The 20,570-nt window shown below is 43.0% G+C and overlaps 1 protein-coding gene across 1 annotated transcript in view; it reads left to right on the forward strand.

Annotated features, from left to right (window-relative positions):
- Positions 1-4,585: 4,585 nt before the first annotated feature.
- The window catches only part of stxbp1b (syntaxin binding protein 1b), a gene marked incomplete at its 5' end in the record, with an annotated part of 49,760 nt that continues 33,775 nt past the window's right edge, over positions 4,586-20,570 (forward strand). The window contains 6 exon segments of the mRNA XM_079517377.1: positions 4,586-4,622; positions 11,002-11,051; positions 11,692-11,773; positions 16,140-16,216; positions 18,609-18,687; positions 18,795-18,898. Coding sequence (XP_079373503.1) covers positions 4,586-4,622; positions 11,002-11,051; positions 11,692-11,773; positions 16,140-16,216; positions 18,609-18,687; positions 18,795-18,898 — 429 coding nt within the window.

Below are 20,570 nucleotides of genomic sequence, written 5' to 3' on the forward strand. Positions count from 1 at the left end.
AGCTAAACCTAATAATTCAATATTTCAATCGTTCTTTCAAAGAGAAGCTGAGATTTGACAGTTTGTAGCGGTCGACAGTACTTGCGCGCTCTGCTTGCACACTAGTAGGCCATTTATGGCCTACTTGTGTGCAACAAGCAAGTAGGCACTCGACAGAGTGCAGTTCTAGTTATAATTATTATTACAAATTCTGCAGTTTTCACAGTTTTGGCAGTTCTGTGCTGTCGATTTCCACGAACTGAAGCTCACATTGATTCGTCAAAGGACCTCTGACCTTTAGATCTCCCAATTATATGATTGTATGAATTACCAGTAAGACGCCTGAGGCCTCATACACACGTATCAAACGGATGTTCTGTGCTCTGTCTGCCACAATGCAATTCCAATGGGAGTCACATGGTTTGACCAAACATTTGTGTTTGATGAGGCAGCAATCAGCAAATCAAATGTTTGGTCAAACCATGTGACTCCCATTGGAATTGCATTGTGGCAGCCATTAATCACAGACAGAGCACAGAACATTCGTTTGATACGTGTGTATGAGGCCTGAGGGTGACAGCAGACTGCTGGGCGAGCGCTGGCGCTTTGGCACGTGAGGTCAGTTTAACAAATGGAATGAATTCTGTACTGGCAGTGGCCATATATGGAGTGTGTCTTGAGTGCAGGGTTTGATGAGGTCAAATCAACATATGGAACAGGTCAGCTCCATATATGGAGATCTAAGGTTGGCAACGGGCCGGGGCAGTGTCTTGAGTGTACAGGGTTTGATGAGGGCACAATTAGGGCCGAGCCTTAATGTTCGGGCCTGTTGAGAACTCTAGTTTTCGTGTGACATCATCAGTCTGGGGCCCATGACCCATCTTTTTGCAACCCATTTGGATAGTCTAGGGTGTCACGTCTTATCGCTGCTTGCAGCTATATTTTTGAGGGGCACTACCAGCTTTCCGGGTTTGTGTAAACACAAACATTGAAGATAAAAGTGAAGACGGAAAAGTGAGGACTCAAATTGTGATTGGCCAGAAGGAGATGATGTATGATGATAATTTCGCCCCTCATTTCACACGGGAGTGATTTTTATTATTATTATTGATGATGATGATGATGATGATGATGATGATGATTGATGATGATTGATTGATTGATTGATTGAATACTGTATTGGCATAAATGTAATCAGTACAGGGTACAGTCAAAGTTCAAACACACGTCCAATGGGATCACCGAAAATAGTCCTTGCGGTCTTGTTTCCATTCAGGTCCTGGGTATTCAATTCATAATCATGACGTGAAAAATAACAACAAAAATCTAATAATCATAAAAGGTAAAAAAGTCACTAGACTAAGGGGGGGTAATCATTTCCTCTCCCTTTGGCATGCTGAAAGGTGGATTTTCAGGCCTGTTTTAAAGCCAGGGATTTGCATTGTTTGAGGGAGGGAGTCAGGGCATTCCACACTTGGGTGGCAGTGCTGTAGAAGGAGAATTTGCCCATGTTTGTTTAGAAAGTGGGTGGTACCAGATCGTTGTTCTCGCTTCCTCTTGTATTGTGGCTGTGGGGGTCGCTCACTTTTCTTTAGGTAGTTTGTCAGGTATGCGGGTACAGAGGGCATAATATGCCCTCTGTACCTCTGTACCTCTATATTATAGAGGTAGCCTGGCTAATAAGCCAGACCGAATCAGCCGTTGGCAAAATAAATTTGCCTGCCGGCGGATTACGGTCTGGAGAGGCTCAATTGTACGCCCATTTCCTACACCAGAGAACCATTGTGGCCAATCGGGACACGGTATGCAATATGGGCAGGCTTTGGTACAGTGACGTTCAATGCTTGAGACCTTTGACTGACAGTAGCTCTGACCAATTGCGTCAAAGAGAAAATGTTTGAACCTGCCCCCCGGGAAACAAGATCCATACACAGCATCTCCAGACTCAAATACCACACGACAGTGTGATTTGAGTCTGGCTTATTAGCCAGGCTAATATAGAGGGCAAAGCTGCAATTGTTTAACTCTGTTTTCTACCCGGAGCCACCCTAGACTATCCAAATGGGTTGCAAAAAGATGGGTCATGGGCCCCAGACCGAGGAGTAGTCGAATTAGTTTGTTTTGGGAGGTTTGTAGCTTTGGTCTTTAGTGTCATAGAGATGTTTGAGAACAAAGAGGTGCAAGGCATAGTCAAGGTAGGGCTGAAGTAGGGCTTCCGCTAGAGTCTTGAGAGCAGTTTTGTTAACAAACGAGGACATCCTGCCCAGAAATCTTGTTCTTTGGTTTTCTTTGGTTTACTTTTTTGATTACCCTCATGGTTGCCATGCTTTCACCTGTCAGTTGTCAAGAATACAGCCAAGATATACAGTTGGGTGCCACCGATATTGTCCCTTATCATTTGACCCATTTGGGCCTGACCTCAAAATTTAAAAAAAATCCTTCTAAATCCTCCAGTTTTCTGAAATAAATATTTTCACGATTTTTCAAAAATAGCAGACCTACAAGCTCGTAGTGCGCCACTCGGTGGCGCGCTATGAGCTTGTAGATCTGCTATTTTTCAATAGCTAAATTATAACAATGTTTAAAACACCAAAAGGGGTTCCCGCCCAAAATGGGTTAACTGTCCTTTTGCGCAGATCACGCAAACCTCAGCAAAAAGAAAAGGACAATATCGATGGCCTCCAACTGTAATCTCTTCTTTGCTGGAGACTACTATGTTGTCAACTATGACCTTGAAATCATTTCAATTTACTTTACTGAGAGCATGTTTTGACTCAAAAAGATTGGATTCTGATAATGATGACTGTTATAGTATTATTATTATATAAAGAAAAGTATGAATATATCATTAGATTATTAATACTGAAGCAGCTAGTGTAGAATATTACTGCATTGTTGCTGGATCTTTTTTGAACTATTAACTAGTTCACTCCAGTCCAACCTGGACATCTACATGTGAAGGGCTGTGAGATCATATAGAGGGTATGCGCATGCTTAAAGTGAATGGCACATCGAGTGGCAAAGGAACATGCAAAGTGAGTTTAACATTGTTTAATGTTGTTTAATGCAATCAGATAGGACTTTTCTGTTTGTATGCATGGGTTGTCAAGGCTAGAAAGTAGTTTTTATCCACTCAGTAGGCGTTCCTGCATAACTTCCTGGTTTGATGATGATGTCACGCGCATACTCTCTATTAACTATTGGCAGAGGAAAGGATCTGATTCTCTAATCTTTGATTGTAGGCATGGTCATTTGAATATTTCTTGAAAAACAAACGTCGTTTATTTGATTTTCTCAAACTAGACATCTAAAATGTGACACAGAACTGCATTGCAGTAAGTCAGGTATAAGATATCAGGCCAAAAAGGTTCATTGAAAACCACTCGATTGATCCTCATCAATATGTGTTGTATTGGCCTATAGACTTTAACAGTGTGTTATCCATTGACACACACACACACACGCACACACGCACGCACGCACACACGCACACACACACACACACACACACACACACACACACACACACACACACACACACACACACACACACACACACACACACACACACACACACACACACCTTTTTCCCCATACTGTATACTTGGTTTTCCCTTTTTTGCTTTCTTTATAATTATGATGATTTCCTGTTTTTATAGAAGTGCATATTTGTACGTCTCTAAATGTTCTGATGAATTGAAAATGGTGGACCCTGTTGTAAACAAGTGTATAATGCTTTATCATGGTGTCGTCCACAGTAACAGTTTTGTATTGACTCGTGCTTTCGTTTGAAATGTATCTAAGGCCTACCCACTCTGCATACTGTGAAATAAAAAAATCAATCAATCAAACTATAAACTATGGTGTCAAATAGTGGAGAGTAGAAAATAGACCTAGCCTACACTATTTCCCTTTGAAAAGTAATGTGATCATGCAGAGTGCAGACAGGCTATACTTGAGTTGAAGTAGCCTGGCTAATAAACCAGACTAATATCACACAACACTGTCGCTGGCAGGCAATTTTTTTTTTGCCAACGGCTGATTCGGTCTGGTTTATTAACCAGGCTAGAGTTGAAGTAGCCCATGGTTTTCAACCAAAACTGCCCAAACTCACCAGCAGAAAACTGGGGCAATACGTTCATTTAGCTAGAGCTCTGCTGTCCTCTAGCGGGCAAATGTGGCACTGCAACCAATATGAAAATCTGTTGAATTCGCTCATTCGTTGTAGGCTATTTTTACTCCACTATATTTATGTTCTTCCTTTGTTATTTTATATCCCGCAATAACCAGCCGTGGTATATTAGGCTACAGTTTGGGATCATATTTGTAGGGTATTTATTTTATCACTATAGTGAATAAAACTCATTTAAAAAAAAAAATCCCCTTTTCTTTCATTGACAGTCACAGACACAGACAGACAGTATAGTGAGTGACAGACAGTGCACGGAATATGTAGCGGAGGCGTGGGATTATTGCACGCGCACTTCGGTCCCTCCCAGCCGACGCGCGTGCGCGTGACGGTGCACGGTGGCCTCCCCCAGAGCAGCAGAGCCAGGTCAGAGAGCCGGAGGAGACGAGACGCGTCCACTACAGGAGTCTATACATCATGGCACCACTTGGACTAAAAGCCATTGTTTCAGAAAGTAAGGATAATCGATACATATATATGTATTTTATTTTCTCTTCATATGATTATGCAAAGTAGATTTTCGTATGCAATCGTTATAAGCAATGGTGCGAGAAAAGTCATTGCACTTCCAAAACCATTTGTTTTAAATATTATTAGGCCTATACTTTGAATGTTTAAAGTAAACACGTTATTTGGATAGTTCATAGTCTGGGTTATCTTTAAAATATTGTGAAGAACTACAAAATATAATTATTGTCACAACCTCATAATGTTTGCATGGTGAGGTGATCCCTGGTGTAAATAGACGCGCGCAACAAGGCATTAGCCTGCTGGTTGATTTTCCAAAACAGAAAAGAAAAAAGAAAAAAAAAGAATTGTGAAACGTTTGCTGATTTGATGCTGTTTAATTTCGCTTAACATTCCCCGTTTGATTATAGTTTATTTGAACTCGGCTTGGCGTGTCTTTTGAAGCTCGTGCATCATGGCGGTCTGGTTTTGCGCAAATCCACACGCGCTAATCTCAGTCCCTGCAGGATTAAATTCTTCATTGACATCCTAGGGAGAAGAGTAATAAGAGCTATAGTATATATAGGGCACTGTGGGCGAATATTGTGTCCATATGAATGATGTAGAGCCCATGAAGTCCTATACTTGGGTGCTATAGCCTACTGGTTGCCGAGGAAGTTCAGACCAACATGTGCTCCAGAAAAACTGATATCCAAACGTTCAAGGCAGAGTTCATATTAAATTATATTTTCATATTTATTAGCTGTTCAAAGTCCTCTACTAATTGCATGCAAAATTAACCGTCGCGTCGACGCACACAGGATACAAATATTCAGAACAGTCTGTCTATAAATTAAAAACTCTTTGCCTCTGGCAACACCTGCACCTGATTAGGGACAGGGTTAAATGTCCTCCCTGTAAAGGCCTTGATTGACACGCTCTGCCGTGACATCATCAAATATAGATACATGGCGCTATAGTAGGCTAGCCTGTATAAACACAACCATAATGCTGACCAGTAGCGCAATTATAGCAATATTATTATTTGCATTCCATGATTCTTTATGTGGCAATGTTACATTCTTTCACACACGTGAACCTCTCTCTCCAAATTAAGTAAATAATGGTAATGGACACATTGGACAGGCTATAGTGCGCCATTACGCACATGCAGCTCTCCAATAGGCCTACATTAGCTGCAGACATATGAATAGACAATGGAAGATGTAAACACAATGGAAGATAATGTAAACCACAATAGAAGATATGCAAGGTTTTTCTCCGATTTGAGAACTGCTGCAGATGTTTGTAGAATTTGAGAAATTCTCTGAAGACTGCAATGCTCTCTATCTTAGTGAGGAACCTGTCTATACAGACTATACATTAACTATTGTCTATTCATTGTCACTCAGGTATAATATAACCCTAAAAGTTGTTAACTATACTTCTTGTGCTCATGTGCATGTGCGTGCGCATGTGTGTGTGTGTGTGTGTGTGTGTGTGTGTGTGTGTGTGCGTGCGTGCGTGCGTGCGTGCCTGCGTGCGCGTGTGCGTGTGTGTGAGAGAGAGAGAGTTACCCCTGACTCATCATGATGTTGAAACTCAATAGCCACATACTGTCTCATCATTTGATCCTCATGCTGAGCTATCAGTAGGTATTGATGAGCTCAGCTGATGAAATAACATATTCGCTCCTGTCATGTGAAAAGAAGCAGCTTGGACTCCTCATGCATAGAAGGAGGCATGAGGTCAGTCCGCTGCCCCCCCCCAGGTTGGCAGAAGAAGTGTAGCGCCCAAGATTACACTGATAATTGACACTGGGTGAAATAAATGGGTTGCAAAATCGTGGGATAAAAACTATTTAAAAAAATATATATATAAAATATTAAATAAATGAAAACACAAATTTGGGGTCCGATCTACCCAAATTTGAATAATCACATGTGAACTGCCTCTAATTCTGAGCCAAATTACCACCCATAGAGTGCGCCATAAATGCTACAAATGTCACAGTGGCAAAATCAGGATTTAAGTAAGATACAAGTGATGCACCGAATATTCGTCCGCAGAAAATATTCGGCCGAAAATGGCTAAAAATGCATTTTTGGCCTATTCGGTTTCGGCCCGAATAAGCAGAAAAATATCACCGAATAGTCAAACCCTGGGGGAGGCCACCGTGCACCGCCACACGCACGCGTGTCGGCTGGGAGGGACCGGGGCTCAAACCCCAACCTTCCAGTGTCAGGGCGGACACTCTCTAAGCACAAGGCCACTGAGCTCATAGAGGGGGGGGGGGGGGGGGGCACCACAAATGCAGCTTTCTTGTGCTCCGGCGGTATAGCAAATTAGCAACCTACGGCTGTCTTACCACAGCCCTGGCTAGGCGACCCTAACCTTTATCGATTAGGAAATTCAGTTCGGTTATGTTTGGTTCCCGAGGCAAGCGTCTTAACCACATGGTGGTTGAGAGACGTTTGTTGACCCCACACGCTTGTTTACATCTAGAAGCAGCCAGCTAGACAGACTCCCTACAGGAACAGCAAGACAATGTATCCTGAAAGCTGCTTGACCGCTACAGGCTGCCCAGTACGTCTCTCTCACATGCAGGGCATCAGGGGCCATACTTCCACATAATCCAGTGTTGTAATTGGATAGTCATGATCAGCCATTCACTGTATATACGTACTGTATGCAGTATTGTTTGGCATTATTATAACTACGCAGTAAAATCGTCACTGTTCGTTTCACTTTTGATACCAGTAAGTTACCTGTGCGTGCGTGCGTGCGTGCGTGCGTGCGTGCGTGCGTGCGTGCGTGCGCACATCCAAACGATTTCAACAGGGTGCTCGAGCAAAAAGAGATAAGCTAAAGAGAAGTCTAGTACAGTATGTAGTATGTATAGGCCTACTCACTATTTGAATATAATACTATGGGGTGTTTATATGTGCATCATGTGTGCATTCAAGAGTGCACAGTATCAGTATATGTCATGTGTTGTGTGTTTACTATCTGGGTGTTTGTGTCTGTCTTATGGTTGCCTGTGATGCTATGCTACATCCATGACACAGGAACAGCACAGAACTAGTGGTAAGGATGGGCGTGGTAAGAGGATTGGGAAGAGATTACGGTCAGTGATTGCTATGGGGCTTCTCACTATAGCACCGTTTTTCTGTATATATATACAGTATATTCACAGGTAATTAAATCCCAGGACCTTCTTCCACTGTCACATTGATATTGCACACACACACACACGCACACGCACGCGCACACGCACGCACGCACGCACGCACGCACGCACGCACGCACGCACACACACACACACACACACACACACACACACACACACGCTTGTCTGTGTCATCTCTTTGTGTCTTCATCACCCGCTCAGTTTATAGCTGTTTGTACAACCGTATCATTCACAGAAACCCTGTTTTTAAGCACCACCATTCCCGAAAAATACATTTCGGAAAGGTGGGTTTTCGGAATGGTGGCGTTTTGTTTCGGAATGGAGGCCTGTCTGTCCGTCCGTCCGTCCGTCCGTCCGTCCGTCGGTCCGTCCGTCCGTCCGTCCGTCTCACTGACCCACTGTAACTCGCTTATCAGATTCAGTATCAGAATGCAAAAATGTCCTATACTTTTCAGTTCACTCCCTCCCTCACTGAAGAGGGGAGGGATTTGTGTGGTCAGAGCATATGGGTCAGGGTTCTTATCTAGACAGAATTATTAATGGATGGATGCCATATAAGAGGTCACGCTTATATATATAGCTCACTCACAGATATTGCCATGCTTCTAATAGAAATGACCCGAAAACTATTAGCGATAAAACTTTTATGTCAACACGCATGCAGGCCCACATGCTCACGCACACACGCACACGCATGACCGCACGAGCACGCACGCACCCACGCAAACGCACACACGTGCACGTGCACCCACGCTTCTGACCCGACATACCGTTTATTTGATGCTCATTTATGTCCATGGTTGTTCTATAAAGTGCTTATGGCAACAAAACAATGAAACAAAGTTCACTGTTTTTTTATCCATGTTTCAGCATTGAAGCTTTGTGTCAATTGGTGTCAATTTACTAGAGTCAAAGTGTATTTGAACTATTTTCACGGACAGTGAGCTAACATTCCAAATGCATGTAACTTTTTGAAACGGAAAAATGGAAGCTGAACGACTCGAACGAGACAACATAGAGGAGGTATACAGGCATGATCTAGAAGAGATTCTGTCTGTACAACGAGACAACATAGAGGAGGTATACAGGCATGATCTAGAAGAGATTCTGTCTGTACAACGAGACAACATAGAGGAGGTATACAGGCATGATCTAGAAGAGATTCTGTCTGTACAACGAGACAACATAGAGGAGGTATACAGGCATGATCTAGAAGAGATTCTGTCTGTACAACGAGACAACATAGAGGAGGTATACAGGCATGATCTAGAATAGATTCTGTCTGTACAACCTCTGTGTTCTCTCATCTCGTCCGCCCTATGGCAGTGGTTTTCAACCCTTTCCATATCAGGGCCTAGCTCTGGTCCATAGCCTTCTACTGCTTCTACGATTCTGCCCTGCAGTATAAGGCTATGGGACTTTCAATTTTAAATCTCAAATCGAAATCAGACCAGCCTCTCCTCTTTAGCGTATTTTAAAAGAACGTTTTTGCTACTCACCAAAACAAAGGCGGGTTGTGTCATTAGAAAGCCTACTGTCCTTAGTGGACGCACTCTGAGCCCCCCACCACACGTATAAACGGTACTTTTTGGCCAGAAAGGGATTTTCTTTCACCGGAGGAAAAATATTCTCTATGAGGCAATTCTCTGGGCAATATCGGTAGAGGCCGCATTGGAGTAACTAAAAGTATTTTTTTTCCGGTGGAAACAAAATCCCTTTTTGGCCAAAAAGTACCGTTTATACGTGTGGTGGGGGGCTCAGAGTGCGTCCACTAAGGAAAGTAGGCTTTCTATTGACACAACCCGTCTTTGTATTGGTGAGTAGGTCAAACGTTTGTGAGATTTCCACTAAAGAGGAGAGGCTGGTCTGATTTCGATTTGATTGATTGATTGAAGAATTTATTAACAGTAACACAGAATTACAGTACATTTCAAGCACAAACTCAATACAAAGGCTGTTAACTGTGAGTGGACGACCCAATTAAGCATTACACTTGTTTCCAATAGGGTCCACCATGTTCAAATCATCAAAACATTTAGAGACGTACAAATAGACACTTCTATAGACAGAACAGGAATTCATCATAAAGGAGGTAAAAAGGGAAAAGAAACATGTACAGTGAGGGAAAAAAAGGGGTGGGCGGTGGGGGGGATTCACGTTCAGCTCCGTTAATTTGTTTGTTTTCCTTGGAGGAGCTGCGTTGGGTCCCCAAGTCGGCTCCGTGGCCGTACCTTGAGTTGGCTGTGTGGCCGTGACCGTCTCTTTGTTGTCCTTGCGTTCGTGTTTGAGGGATTCCGATTTTACAGGGGCCAGTTTCGAATTGCAGCCGTCCGTAGGTGCCCTTTGAGAGCGGTTTTGAAGGAGTCAAGGGATTCGCATGTCTTAATGACAGTTGGTAGGGCGTTCCACATTTTGGTGGCATAGGAGCAAAAATAATTTAGTCCCTTGTTTGTGCCGAATCTGGGTTGTACATGGTTCGTTCGTTTGAGATTTAAAACCGAAAGTCCCATAGCCTTATACTGCAGGGCAGAATCGTAGAAGCAGTAGAAGGCTATGGACCAGAGCTAATCAGGGCCCATTGCTCACAACAAAAATTCTCTAATTGTGTAGACTTCTTGAAAATTGACTTAAGTAATGCAGAAGTTTAACAATAATGTAACTCTGGAGAGCGTAAAATGAAACCAAAGGGTCCGTAAGGGTCCATTTGGTTTCATTTGAAAGATCTATAAGGGTCCATTTGGTTACCAACTCTCCATCATTTAGCTGGGGACCACCTGGAACCCCTCACTGGTGGTCCCTGGACCACTGGTTGAGAACCACTGGCCTATAGCCTAGATTCTTCTACAATACAGAGGACCCTCTGGGCTCCATTTTCGTCACCGCTAAACCCCTTATCCCTAAACTTCTTTGCCTTGTTTTACCATTTTGCAAAACATTTTTGAATAGTTAAAATGGCCAGTCTACAAGCTCACAATGTGTGGCTAGTTGAACTATTCAAAAATGTTTTTCAAAATAGTAAAAAAAGGCAAAGAAGTTTAGGGATAAGGGGTTTAGCGGTGACGAAAATGGAGCCCCATGTCTCTGGAGACTAGGTCCAGATATATTACAGTAATAATAATCTATTAATCGCAGCGACTATCACTGGGCATGTTTTACTGATATGTTCACCGAACTGTGCTTTCTTTTCTCTTTGCAGAGATAATGAACAATGTTGTAAAGAAGGCAAGAGAGAAAGGACAATGGAAGGTACAGTATTGTTCTTTAAGTGTGTGTACGTACGGTACGGTACGTGCGTGCGTGCGTGCGTGCGTGCGTGCGTGCGTGCGTGCGTGCGTGCTTGTGGGGCCATGTGTGTGCAAATAATGTATAGGCTGCTTCTTGAAACCTTCCTGTTTTTTGAGCGGTGCCAAACCGCTCCAATGAGTGACCGAGTGTGTATGTCTGTCCGTCTGCTTAGAGTACCACCCATTGACCCCTGCAGCGGATTGGGGTCGCATTCGGTTCACACACCGTTGAGCAGCCTATGAATAAAAGGGCCTTTCACACTGACTAGGGCATTAAGCAACTAGTCGACTAGTTTACTAGTCGACTAGTAAATCCACTAGTCGACCTTGTTGGTACTAGTTGACTAGTTGATTTTTTTCCCTCGATTTTGTAGGCCTCAAGATCAGGTAGATTATAGTTATAGTCACCAATGTACACAATTTTTAAATATAAAATAATAATATTTATTAAAAAAAAAAAAAAAAAACTAGGCAACTAGTCAACTAGTAAAAATGACTAGAAGTGAATTCCCTACACTGAGCAGTATACAACTGTAACCGCAGCGTTGTTGAGCAGCCTGCGCCGCTCAGTTCACACAGGTGTGATTTTTTTCTTTCTACAGGTTCTGGTGGTGGACAAACTGGCCATGAGGATGATCTCCTCCTGCTGTAAGATGACAGACATCATGTCTGAGGGCATCACCAGTAAGTCCCCCACCTACCAACCACTTGTTACGTCATCATATGTAGACCCATTTAGACCTACACCATCGATTCTAATCTTGACAGTTTTCTTTTTTTTTTCATGTCAAGGACCCCCCAGAATTATATATATATTTGGCCGCGGACCCCCATCTGAAAATATGTTGTTCCAGGGAAGAATATATTCAAAGATTTGTGCCACATTTTCACCACTTTTCAAAAATAGCAGACCTACAAGCTCGTAGCGCGGCACTCGGTGCCACGCTGAGCTTGTAGGTCTGCTATTTTTTTAATTGCTAAAGTATAACATAATGCTTAAAACACCAAAAGGTGTTCCCGCCCCGAAATGGGTTAAAGGACCACTTCACCACTTTTCAACCCTTCTTCATATAATTGGTCCTCACTAATAATCATGATAACATGGCACCATTTCTTTCTACTCAGGTGGCTTTTACACGAGAATGGTGTTCATAAGAAACGGCAAAATACAGTATCGTTTGCTGGGGTCCGTTTAGACGAGAATGGTGTTTTCAGGAGGTGAAAACGCAACAAAGTGAAACCACCTCCCAGAGTGGAAATCTTTGAGAACGCCGTTTTTTCCCTTCTCCGTGTAAACAGGCAAAACGGTGAATCCGCAAAACTTATGACATCATGGCTCACGTTGGCTCGCAGCGCATATATTACATTGATGCAGCCATATAATTATGATATAATGGAGTTCCTGAACAAGCCTCCCTCCTCGCCTACAAAGCGCTGCTCATCAGCGAGGGTGAATGTAAAACCATGATGTAAATAAAATGCCTTAATTATGATAGGTGGCAGCCGCGGCAGCAGCGTTTATGTAGCCTAATGTATTATAAAAATATATAACCATCCCGTGGCTCGCTCTGCCTGCATGCTCTGGGCTGTCTGTCACCACCATCACCCTCCCTGTGAATGAAAATAAAAATCCAGTCCCCTCCCCAGGTGATTACACAAAAACGAATCACCCTCCCCTATTAACCTATTAATTAACATCACATTTACCTCAGTATTATTTATTCCTAACTTTAATCTGGTAGCGTTTTTAATATGTGAGAAAATAAAGTGACCGCAAAAATCACGAAAAACTGTCTGCTGTGAGGCTTGAACTCACGGCCAATGCAGTCAATGGTATCATAGTCTTAACACCTAACACAGCAAGCTATGGAAGTCATTGAAAAGTGGGGGTTGAAGTGTGTACTTGTAGTGTGATTGACACGGGGAACAATTAAACTGTTGCGTGAAGGGGGAGCTGGCTCTTCTTCTTGTACATAACGTGGGTGACTGGTCTATTTGGCAGCCCGTTACCGCCACCTAGCGATATTATAGCGTTTTCATAAAGTGTGCGTTCTCGTGTAAATGGTCAATAAAAAATGAGAACGCAACGGGACTTTGCCGTTTTATCTGGAGATGGTCGCCGTGTAAAAGGAGTCTCAGTCTGCTTCTCATAGGAGGACTGTGGGCAGTTCAGAAACCCGTCCACCAGTGACATCATCGTTAGGCAGATTTTTTTTAAACAGCTTGATTTACTGCTGTTTCCAACATGACAGCCATGCAAACACACTAGTGACACACAATGTCATTTACAGCTAAACATTGCTCTTAAAAATGTTTTTGAAAACATTTGAGCGAGAAATAGACGAAGCAGGACCCGAAAATGGATTCTATTTGATCAACTCACTTCCTTGTTTTCCGACAGTGCTGCAGCCCTGCAGACGCAGACGCAGCCAGCGCGAACTTCGCCTCGGTGGTTAAACTCCCTGTCGGTGAATTATCTCCCGACAATGACCACCTAGCCAGATATTATCCCTTACTTAATCTTAGTACCCGTGTCAGTGAGTCGTTCTTTATACATCAAGGTCAATGTCACTGTGTCTGACCAAGCAGTTTTACAAAGACAAGTGCCTGTGCACTTGGCCATTCATTGTAAATAGGTGCTGAACCTGGATAGCAATTACAGGAAGATTAGATCTTGCCTGATTCTACTGTATGTGAAGGTTGTGTGCGCAGCACAGCATTGATTCTACTGTATATGAAGGTTGTGTGTGCAGCACAGCATTGATTCTACTGTATATGAAGGTTGTGTGCGCAGCACAGCATTGATTCTACTGTATATGAAGGTTGTGTGCGCAGCACAGGGCATTAAGCAACTAGTCGACTAGTTTACTACAACTAGTCGACCTTGTTGGTACTAGTTGACTAGTTGATAAGAAAAATATATATATATATATTTTTTTTTATTATTATTTTCCCCCCGATTTTGTAGGCCTCAAGATCAGGTAGATTATAGTTATAGTCACCAATGTACACAGTTTTTAAATGTACAAATATTTATTAAAAAAAAACATAATAGGTGGTTAAACAACTAGTCGACTAACTAGGCAACTAGTCAACTAGTAAAAATGACTAGAAGTGAATGCCCTTGATTCTACTGTATATGAAGGTTGTGTGTGCAGCACAGCATTGATTCTACTGTATATGAAGGTTGTGTGTGCAGCACAGCATTGGTTCTACTGTATATGAAGGTTGTGTGCGCAGCACAGCATTGATTCTACTGTACATGAAGGTTGTGTGTGCAGCACAGCATTGATTCTACTGTATATGAAGGTTGTGTGTGCAGCACAGCATTGATTCTACTGTATATGAAGGTTGTGTGCGCAGCACAGCATTGATTCTACTGTACATGAAGGTTGTGTGTGCAGCACAGCATTGATTCTACTGTATATGAAGGTTGTGTGCGCAGCACAGCATTGCCCGAGGCTGCATGAGAGAGTAACGACTGCAGTTGTGGGAGCTGTGCAGGTGTAGGAGATAAAACCTTAATTGCAATGTCAGGACATCTTCCCCCACTTTCCTTGTATATATAATTTCAAGTCTCTGCCACTGCAATATATATATATTAGGGGTGTAACGATATAGTAACTGCATTTTAATTTCAAGAATCGAAGTATATCGAAATGAAAACAGCAACGTTGACTATCGTATCGTATCGTTTTGCAATGCAAATAATCGATTGTATCAATACTACCTTTTTGTGCATGGTATTTAGCAATTTTGAGAAGAAAACATGATCATCAGGTATTATTATAATATAAGAACGTTTTTTCCAAAAAGTGTACAGTATTTGTTAAAATCATGCTTTTATGTGGACCAGTTCATTAAGTACACCTGAACTGAAGCCGCACCCACAGCTGTAGTATGATATTTCATTGGTCCGTTTGACTGTCAAGGGTTCAGCCTCCAGGAAGAAACCCTAAATACAAAGTTAATACACCATTGCACAAGAAACGACTCCAGGGTGTCTAATAAAGTAGTCACCTCATAGACACATGAAAAACTGGAAATTGGAAATTGTGGCATCTTTAAAATAATGTCAATATATTTTAAATAGTTACTGTATCGATTTCAAATCATTGAATCGTATCGTATCGTATCTCCATAAAGAACCAATGTCGTCCATGCATCGTATCGCCAACCATATATCGTGATACGTATAAGCACGTAGCGGCGCGGTCGCAACCTTAACGCATGTTCGCCAACCTTAATTAAGGTTGTGTGTTCCCCATGCAACCAAGTGTAAAATGACTTCCTAACATTTTAGTCTAGTTTGTATTTGTTGACTAAATTGTCAGTATATTTAGTCTTAGTTTTAGTCATCACAGCTTAGTTTTCATTTAGTTTCAATTTAGTTTTTGTCAGTGGAAAAAGGTAGTCGGCGAACAATTTCCGTCTCTTCGTTTTAGTCAACGAAATCAACACCGTTTTGACCAGTGTTGTTTTCGTCGACTAAAACTAAGACGAAAATTATTCGTCGACTACCTTTTTCCACTGACAAAAACTAAATTGAAACTAAATGAAAACTAAGCTGTGATGACTAAAACTAAGACTAAATATACTGACAATTTAGTCAACAAATAAAAACTAGACTAAAATGTTAGGAAGGGACTAGTGGACAAGAGATCCAGTATAAGTCGTTTACACTTGGTTGCATGCTGAAAATAGCCGATCTACAAGCTCACAACGCGTCGCAGCGCGGCACGTTGTGAGCTTGTAGATCGGCTATTTTCAACAAATGTAAAATCAGCCATTATGACGGCATCAAGGCCTGCCAAAACACATTTTAGTCGACTAAATCAACTGTAGATTTAGTCGACTAAAATCTCATGACATTTAGTCGACTAAAACTAAACTAACACTAACACATTCCAGGTGACTAAAATGTGACTAAAACTAAGTGAAAACTATTCAAGAGACTATGACTAAAACTAAAATAGAAATTTGATGCCAAAAACAACACTGGCTTTTGACTGATAGCATTGTGTTGTGCTTTGTCCCATGTGCTCTGCAGTTGTTGAAGACATCACCAAGAAACGAGAGCCTCTGCCCACCATGGAAGCCATCTACCTTATTACACCCACAGATAGCGTATGTCAACCCATTTAGCCATGACGTCGAAATTTAAAAAAATGTCTTCTAAATCCTGACAGTTTTCTGAAAAACCTTATGTTTCTGTATCAGTGGTGCTCAATATTTCATGTCGAGGACCCCAAAAACTATATGTAATATGCCCCCCCATCTGAAAATATGTTGTTCCAGGGACCTCCCCAGAAGCAAAGATTTGAGTTAAAATGTTCACTCTGTAAATATATATTCAAAGATTTGAGGCACATTTTCACGATTTTTCAAGTTCATATGAGCCTGTAGATCTGCTATTTTTCAATAGCTAAAGTATAACATAATGCTTAAAACACAAAAAGGGGTTCCCGTCCTGAATGGGGTTTTTTTAAAGTACAAGTTGTGTGCTCATCTACAATCTCCAACATGTCGCAATATGACATATGAAAATTATACCCCAGTGAAATGTAGATGACTGTAAAAATCCTAAAGTTTTTATTTAACTCGAACTAGAAAAGTTCCACAGCGGGTTCGTCTCCTACCGGGGAAGCACGCGGGGGCCGGGGGGGCGTGTTCTCTCCTCCGCGTCATCAGTGCCAAAATGCCCCTATACCCTACACGGGGTTGGCGAAAGGGCCTTTCTGTGTGGAGTTTGCATGTTCTCCCCGTGTCCCCTAGAGGGTAGGTATACACTCACAAAAAAAACATGCAGTAATCCTGGTCTCTATAGAGCGTCGCAGTCCCGTCCCCCCTACCAGGGCCCAGGAAATGATTCCCCGTTCATTTTCCTCATATTCCTCATATTTATTTAAAGACCTTTTTTAAGCCTCGGACAAAGCCAACTCGAGTTGTGACAAATCATGACAACAAACAACATTTTTTGGGCCGAACAAATAATTAGAAAGAAGAAGAAAACAGCAGGTTACAACACTTTGTTTTTCTTCGTTGTAATTATTTGTTTGGTCCAAAATATTGCGTTTGTTGTCATGATTTGTCACAACTCGAGTTGGCTTTGTACGACGCTCATAAGGTCTTTAAATAAATACTTTTTGAAATGTCTATGGGGAAAAATGCATTGGGAATCATTTCCTGGGCCTGGCGTCGTCATGAAAGGGGGCGGGACTGCGACGCTCTATACTGCCTCCCCATGGCCAGCCGGGGGCGCCTGATGGAGGGGAAAGGAACCGGTTGGAATAACGTGTTCCTTTCATGGGCTATACGTCCAACCGGGGGAAACTCACCCCGCCCCCGGCCTGTCAGGTGATAAGAAGCGGCCTGCTCGCTCCCTCACGCATTGAAGGAAGCACGAGCTCAGTTCGGGGCTCTCCCCAGGCTGGCAGAGGGAGAGTATAGCGCCCAGGATTGCAACTTGGGCAATTGGCATTGGGTGAAAAATGGGTTACAAAATCGTCTACAAAAGGAGAACATGGTGATACTATACCCTCTCTGAGTAACTTAACCCCAAGGATTTTACTGTGCACCTTACATAAAGTGTGACCAGGTCCAAACTGTTCATTTGAGGGACAAAAGTATTGCTTGTGTGGGACAATTAAATGCCCATGATGTCATATTCGACCATTCGACCTGGTCATGGGTGGTATTGCCGACTTGTTACTGTAGCCTAGGAGGGATATTTTTCATGCTGTTTTAACAGGCTTAAAAACACATCTTGCAGGAAAAGAGACGGTGGCGCGCTATGAGCTTGTAGATCTGCTATTTTTCAATAGCTAAAGCATAACACCAAAAGGGGTTCCCGCCCAAAATAGGTTAACTATTAGGGCATCTGAACACTGATGCCTGCCTGCCAGTCACAATGTGGGACAAGGGGTCTCAATTTGTGGCACGCCTGAAAAGTCTTGGCAATGAGGGACTGTCCCGTACGCAAAGGGGGACATCTGGTCACCCTATAAATCCTATTCCACGCTATAATCAGACTCTTGCCCCCAGCGCTAAAGCCCGATTTTATACATGTGCATGTAAAAGCAGATGTACAGTATACGAGCTCACAACGCATCGCATCAGAGTGACACTGTCATACGACGGAGTATAATTAGGATAATGGCGAGTTGTGCATGTAGCCTGTCCCCGACAAAATAATATGTCACAAAATGTCCCAGTTTTCAAAATATACTATACCACCAAATTGTCCCAGTTTGGACCACAGTTAAAATAATACCACTTATTTTCAGTGATTACATAGAGGTTTATCATGTTTCTGCATGTTCTGTGGAAACGTGCGGTCATAATTAAGTGTTCAAGTAAAAATACAAATTAACCAAAAATGGTCAAAAGTAGCGTCATTTCTAGCTCTCGTTTGGCATTGTTTTTGGGCCTTAAAAAGTCACCCCGATTTAGTTTTTTAGTTTAGTTTGAGTAAGTTTGACCATCCTCCAAAAGTCCATTGTCCTGTGATCTGTTACAGTCTGTCGATGCTCTAATAGACGACTTCAGAGACCCAAAGACTCCCATGTACAGAGGCTCACACGTCTTCTGTACCGACAGTAAGTAACCCTTTTCAGGTTTCAGACAGAATAACAGCTGTTTCAATTCCATCCTCAGTCCATCCGCCTCTCATAGTTTGTCGTTATATACTTGCTCTTCTTCACAGCAATCCCAGACCAGCTGTTCGGTCTGTTGACCAAATCCCGCGCCTCCAAAACCATGAAGGCCTTGACTGAGATCCACGTCGCCTTTCTGCCCTACGAGTCACAGGTGAGTGTGCGTGCGTGTGTGGTGCGTTCAAGAGCTCTTCGTCACTCGCCACCCACAAATCCGACTACCCAATATTCCGACCATAGAGCCCCATACTAACACTATGCCCAAAACCTAACTTTAACCCTAACCGCACGTCTGAAGCCACGGGTGAGTCTTAATCGGCCAACGTAGTTGGACTGATGTCCGACTAACGTTTGCCCGCCTCCTCCTATAGAGGGTATAGAGCGTCGCAGTCCCGCCCCCTGCCATGGCACAGGAAATGATTCTCCGTTCATTTTCCTCATAGACATTTCAGAAAGTATTTATTTAAAGACGTTTACGCCGCGGACAAAGCCAACTCAAGATTTGACAAATCATGACAACAAACACAATTTTTTGGGCCGAACAAATAATTAGAAAGAAGAAAAAAACGTCAGGTTACAACACTTTTGTTGTTGTTTTTCACACGGCACTGACGTCACACACTTACCCTCCGCGTCCTTCGGCCGCTATCTCCTCATATCGCGCCGCACGCCGACCCTCAACAACACCCGCGGAACATTACTCATTGCACTGACACCAAAGTTGCCTCCCTTCCACACCCACGCCGGCATTGTATCTCTTCACAACAAACAATATCTCCCCAAGCACCCACACCCTTGCACGCACACACTCACATGTTGCCAGGTCTATGACAACAAGCCCAGAAAAAATGCCATTCAACACGCTACTTACAACTCGCTTACAATTCGCAGACCTGGCAACACTGCATCCCGTGATTCCACTCTTTTCATTGGCTGCCGCCAACATTGTTGCCACGTCTATGTAAACAAGGCCGCAAACCCTGACTTCCTACAGCCTACAGCCTATACTTTCACACACTACCACTCGCTTACAATACGTGGACCTGGCAACACTACATCACCCCTTCCCAATGGCTCAAAACCCCACCACGTGACCCACGTGTTTCGTGTTACCTTTCACACTTCCGGAAACACTACCGGAAGTTACACAGTACACACACACACACACACACACACACGCGCCCGCGCGCGCACACACACACACACACACACACACACACACACACAGTGTACAGCCTGCCAGAAACCAACAGTAGAAGAAGAAGAAGAACAACAACACAGGTTCTACACTGATTCTAACTTGGATGGAGAGCGCCACGATTACATACACAGTTACAATCATGCAAACACGACCGCGTCGACACCTGGCGTGGTACAATCGGGACGCACCGAGGCGCATATATGGATAACAACAACAACAACACTACACGCACACGCTGCAACAACGCGCTGCAACACAAAACGTAAGTTACGTATGTAACTATGGTTCTATGAATCCTGGATGACTGCTTAACACTGGATGCTTTGCGTCCAGTGTTAAGCACTGCCTCTGGCAGTCAGTACGGATGAAATAGAACACCTGTGTACAACGCAGTGTCACTGCAGACACGTGTGTGTGTGTGTGTGTGTGTGTGTGTGTGTGTGGTGTGTGCGTGCGTGCGCGGGGGGGGGGGGATTTTGGATCGCCTCGCGATGCTGAAATGGCACGCACACACACACACACACGCCACAAAACGCTACTAATAATAATAATAATAATACAAAATTAGAACACTACACTAATCATAACAACAGTACAGAGAACAGTACAGTACACATGAGTACAG

This window comes from Electrona antarctica, assembly GCF_951216825.1.
Source record: "Electrona antarctica genome assembly, chromosome: 12".
In the NCBI taxonomy this organism is placed as follows: domain Eukaryota; kingdom Metazoa; phylum Chordata; class Actinopteri; order Myctophiformes; family Myctophidae; genus Electrona; species Electrona antarctica.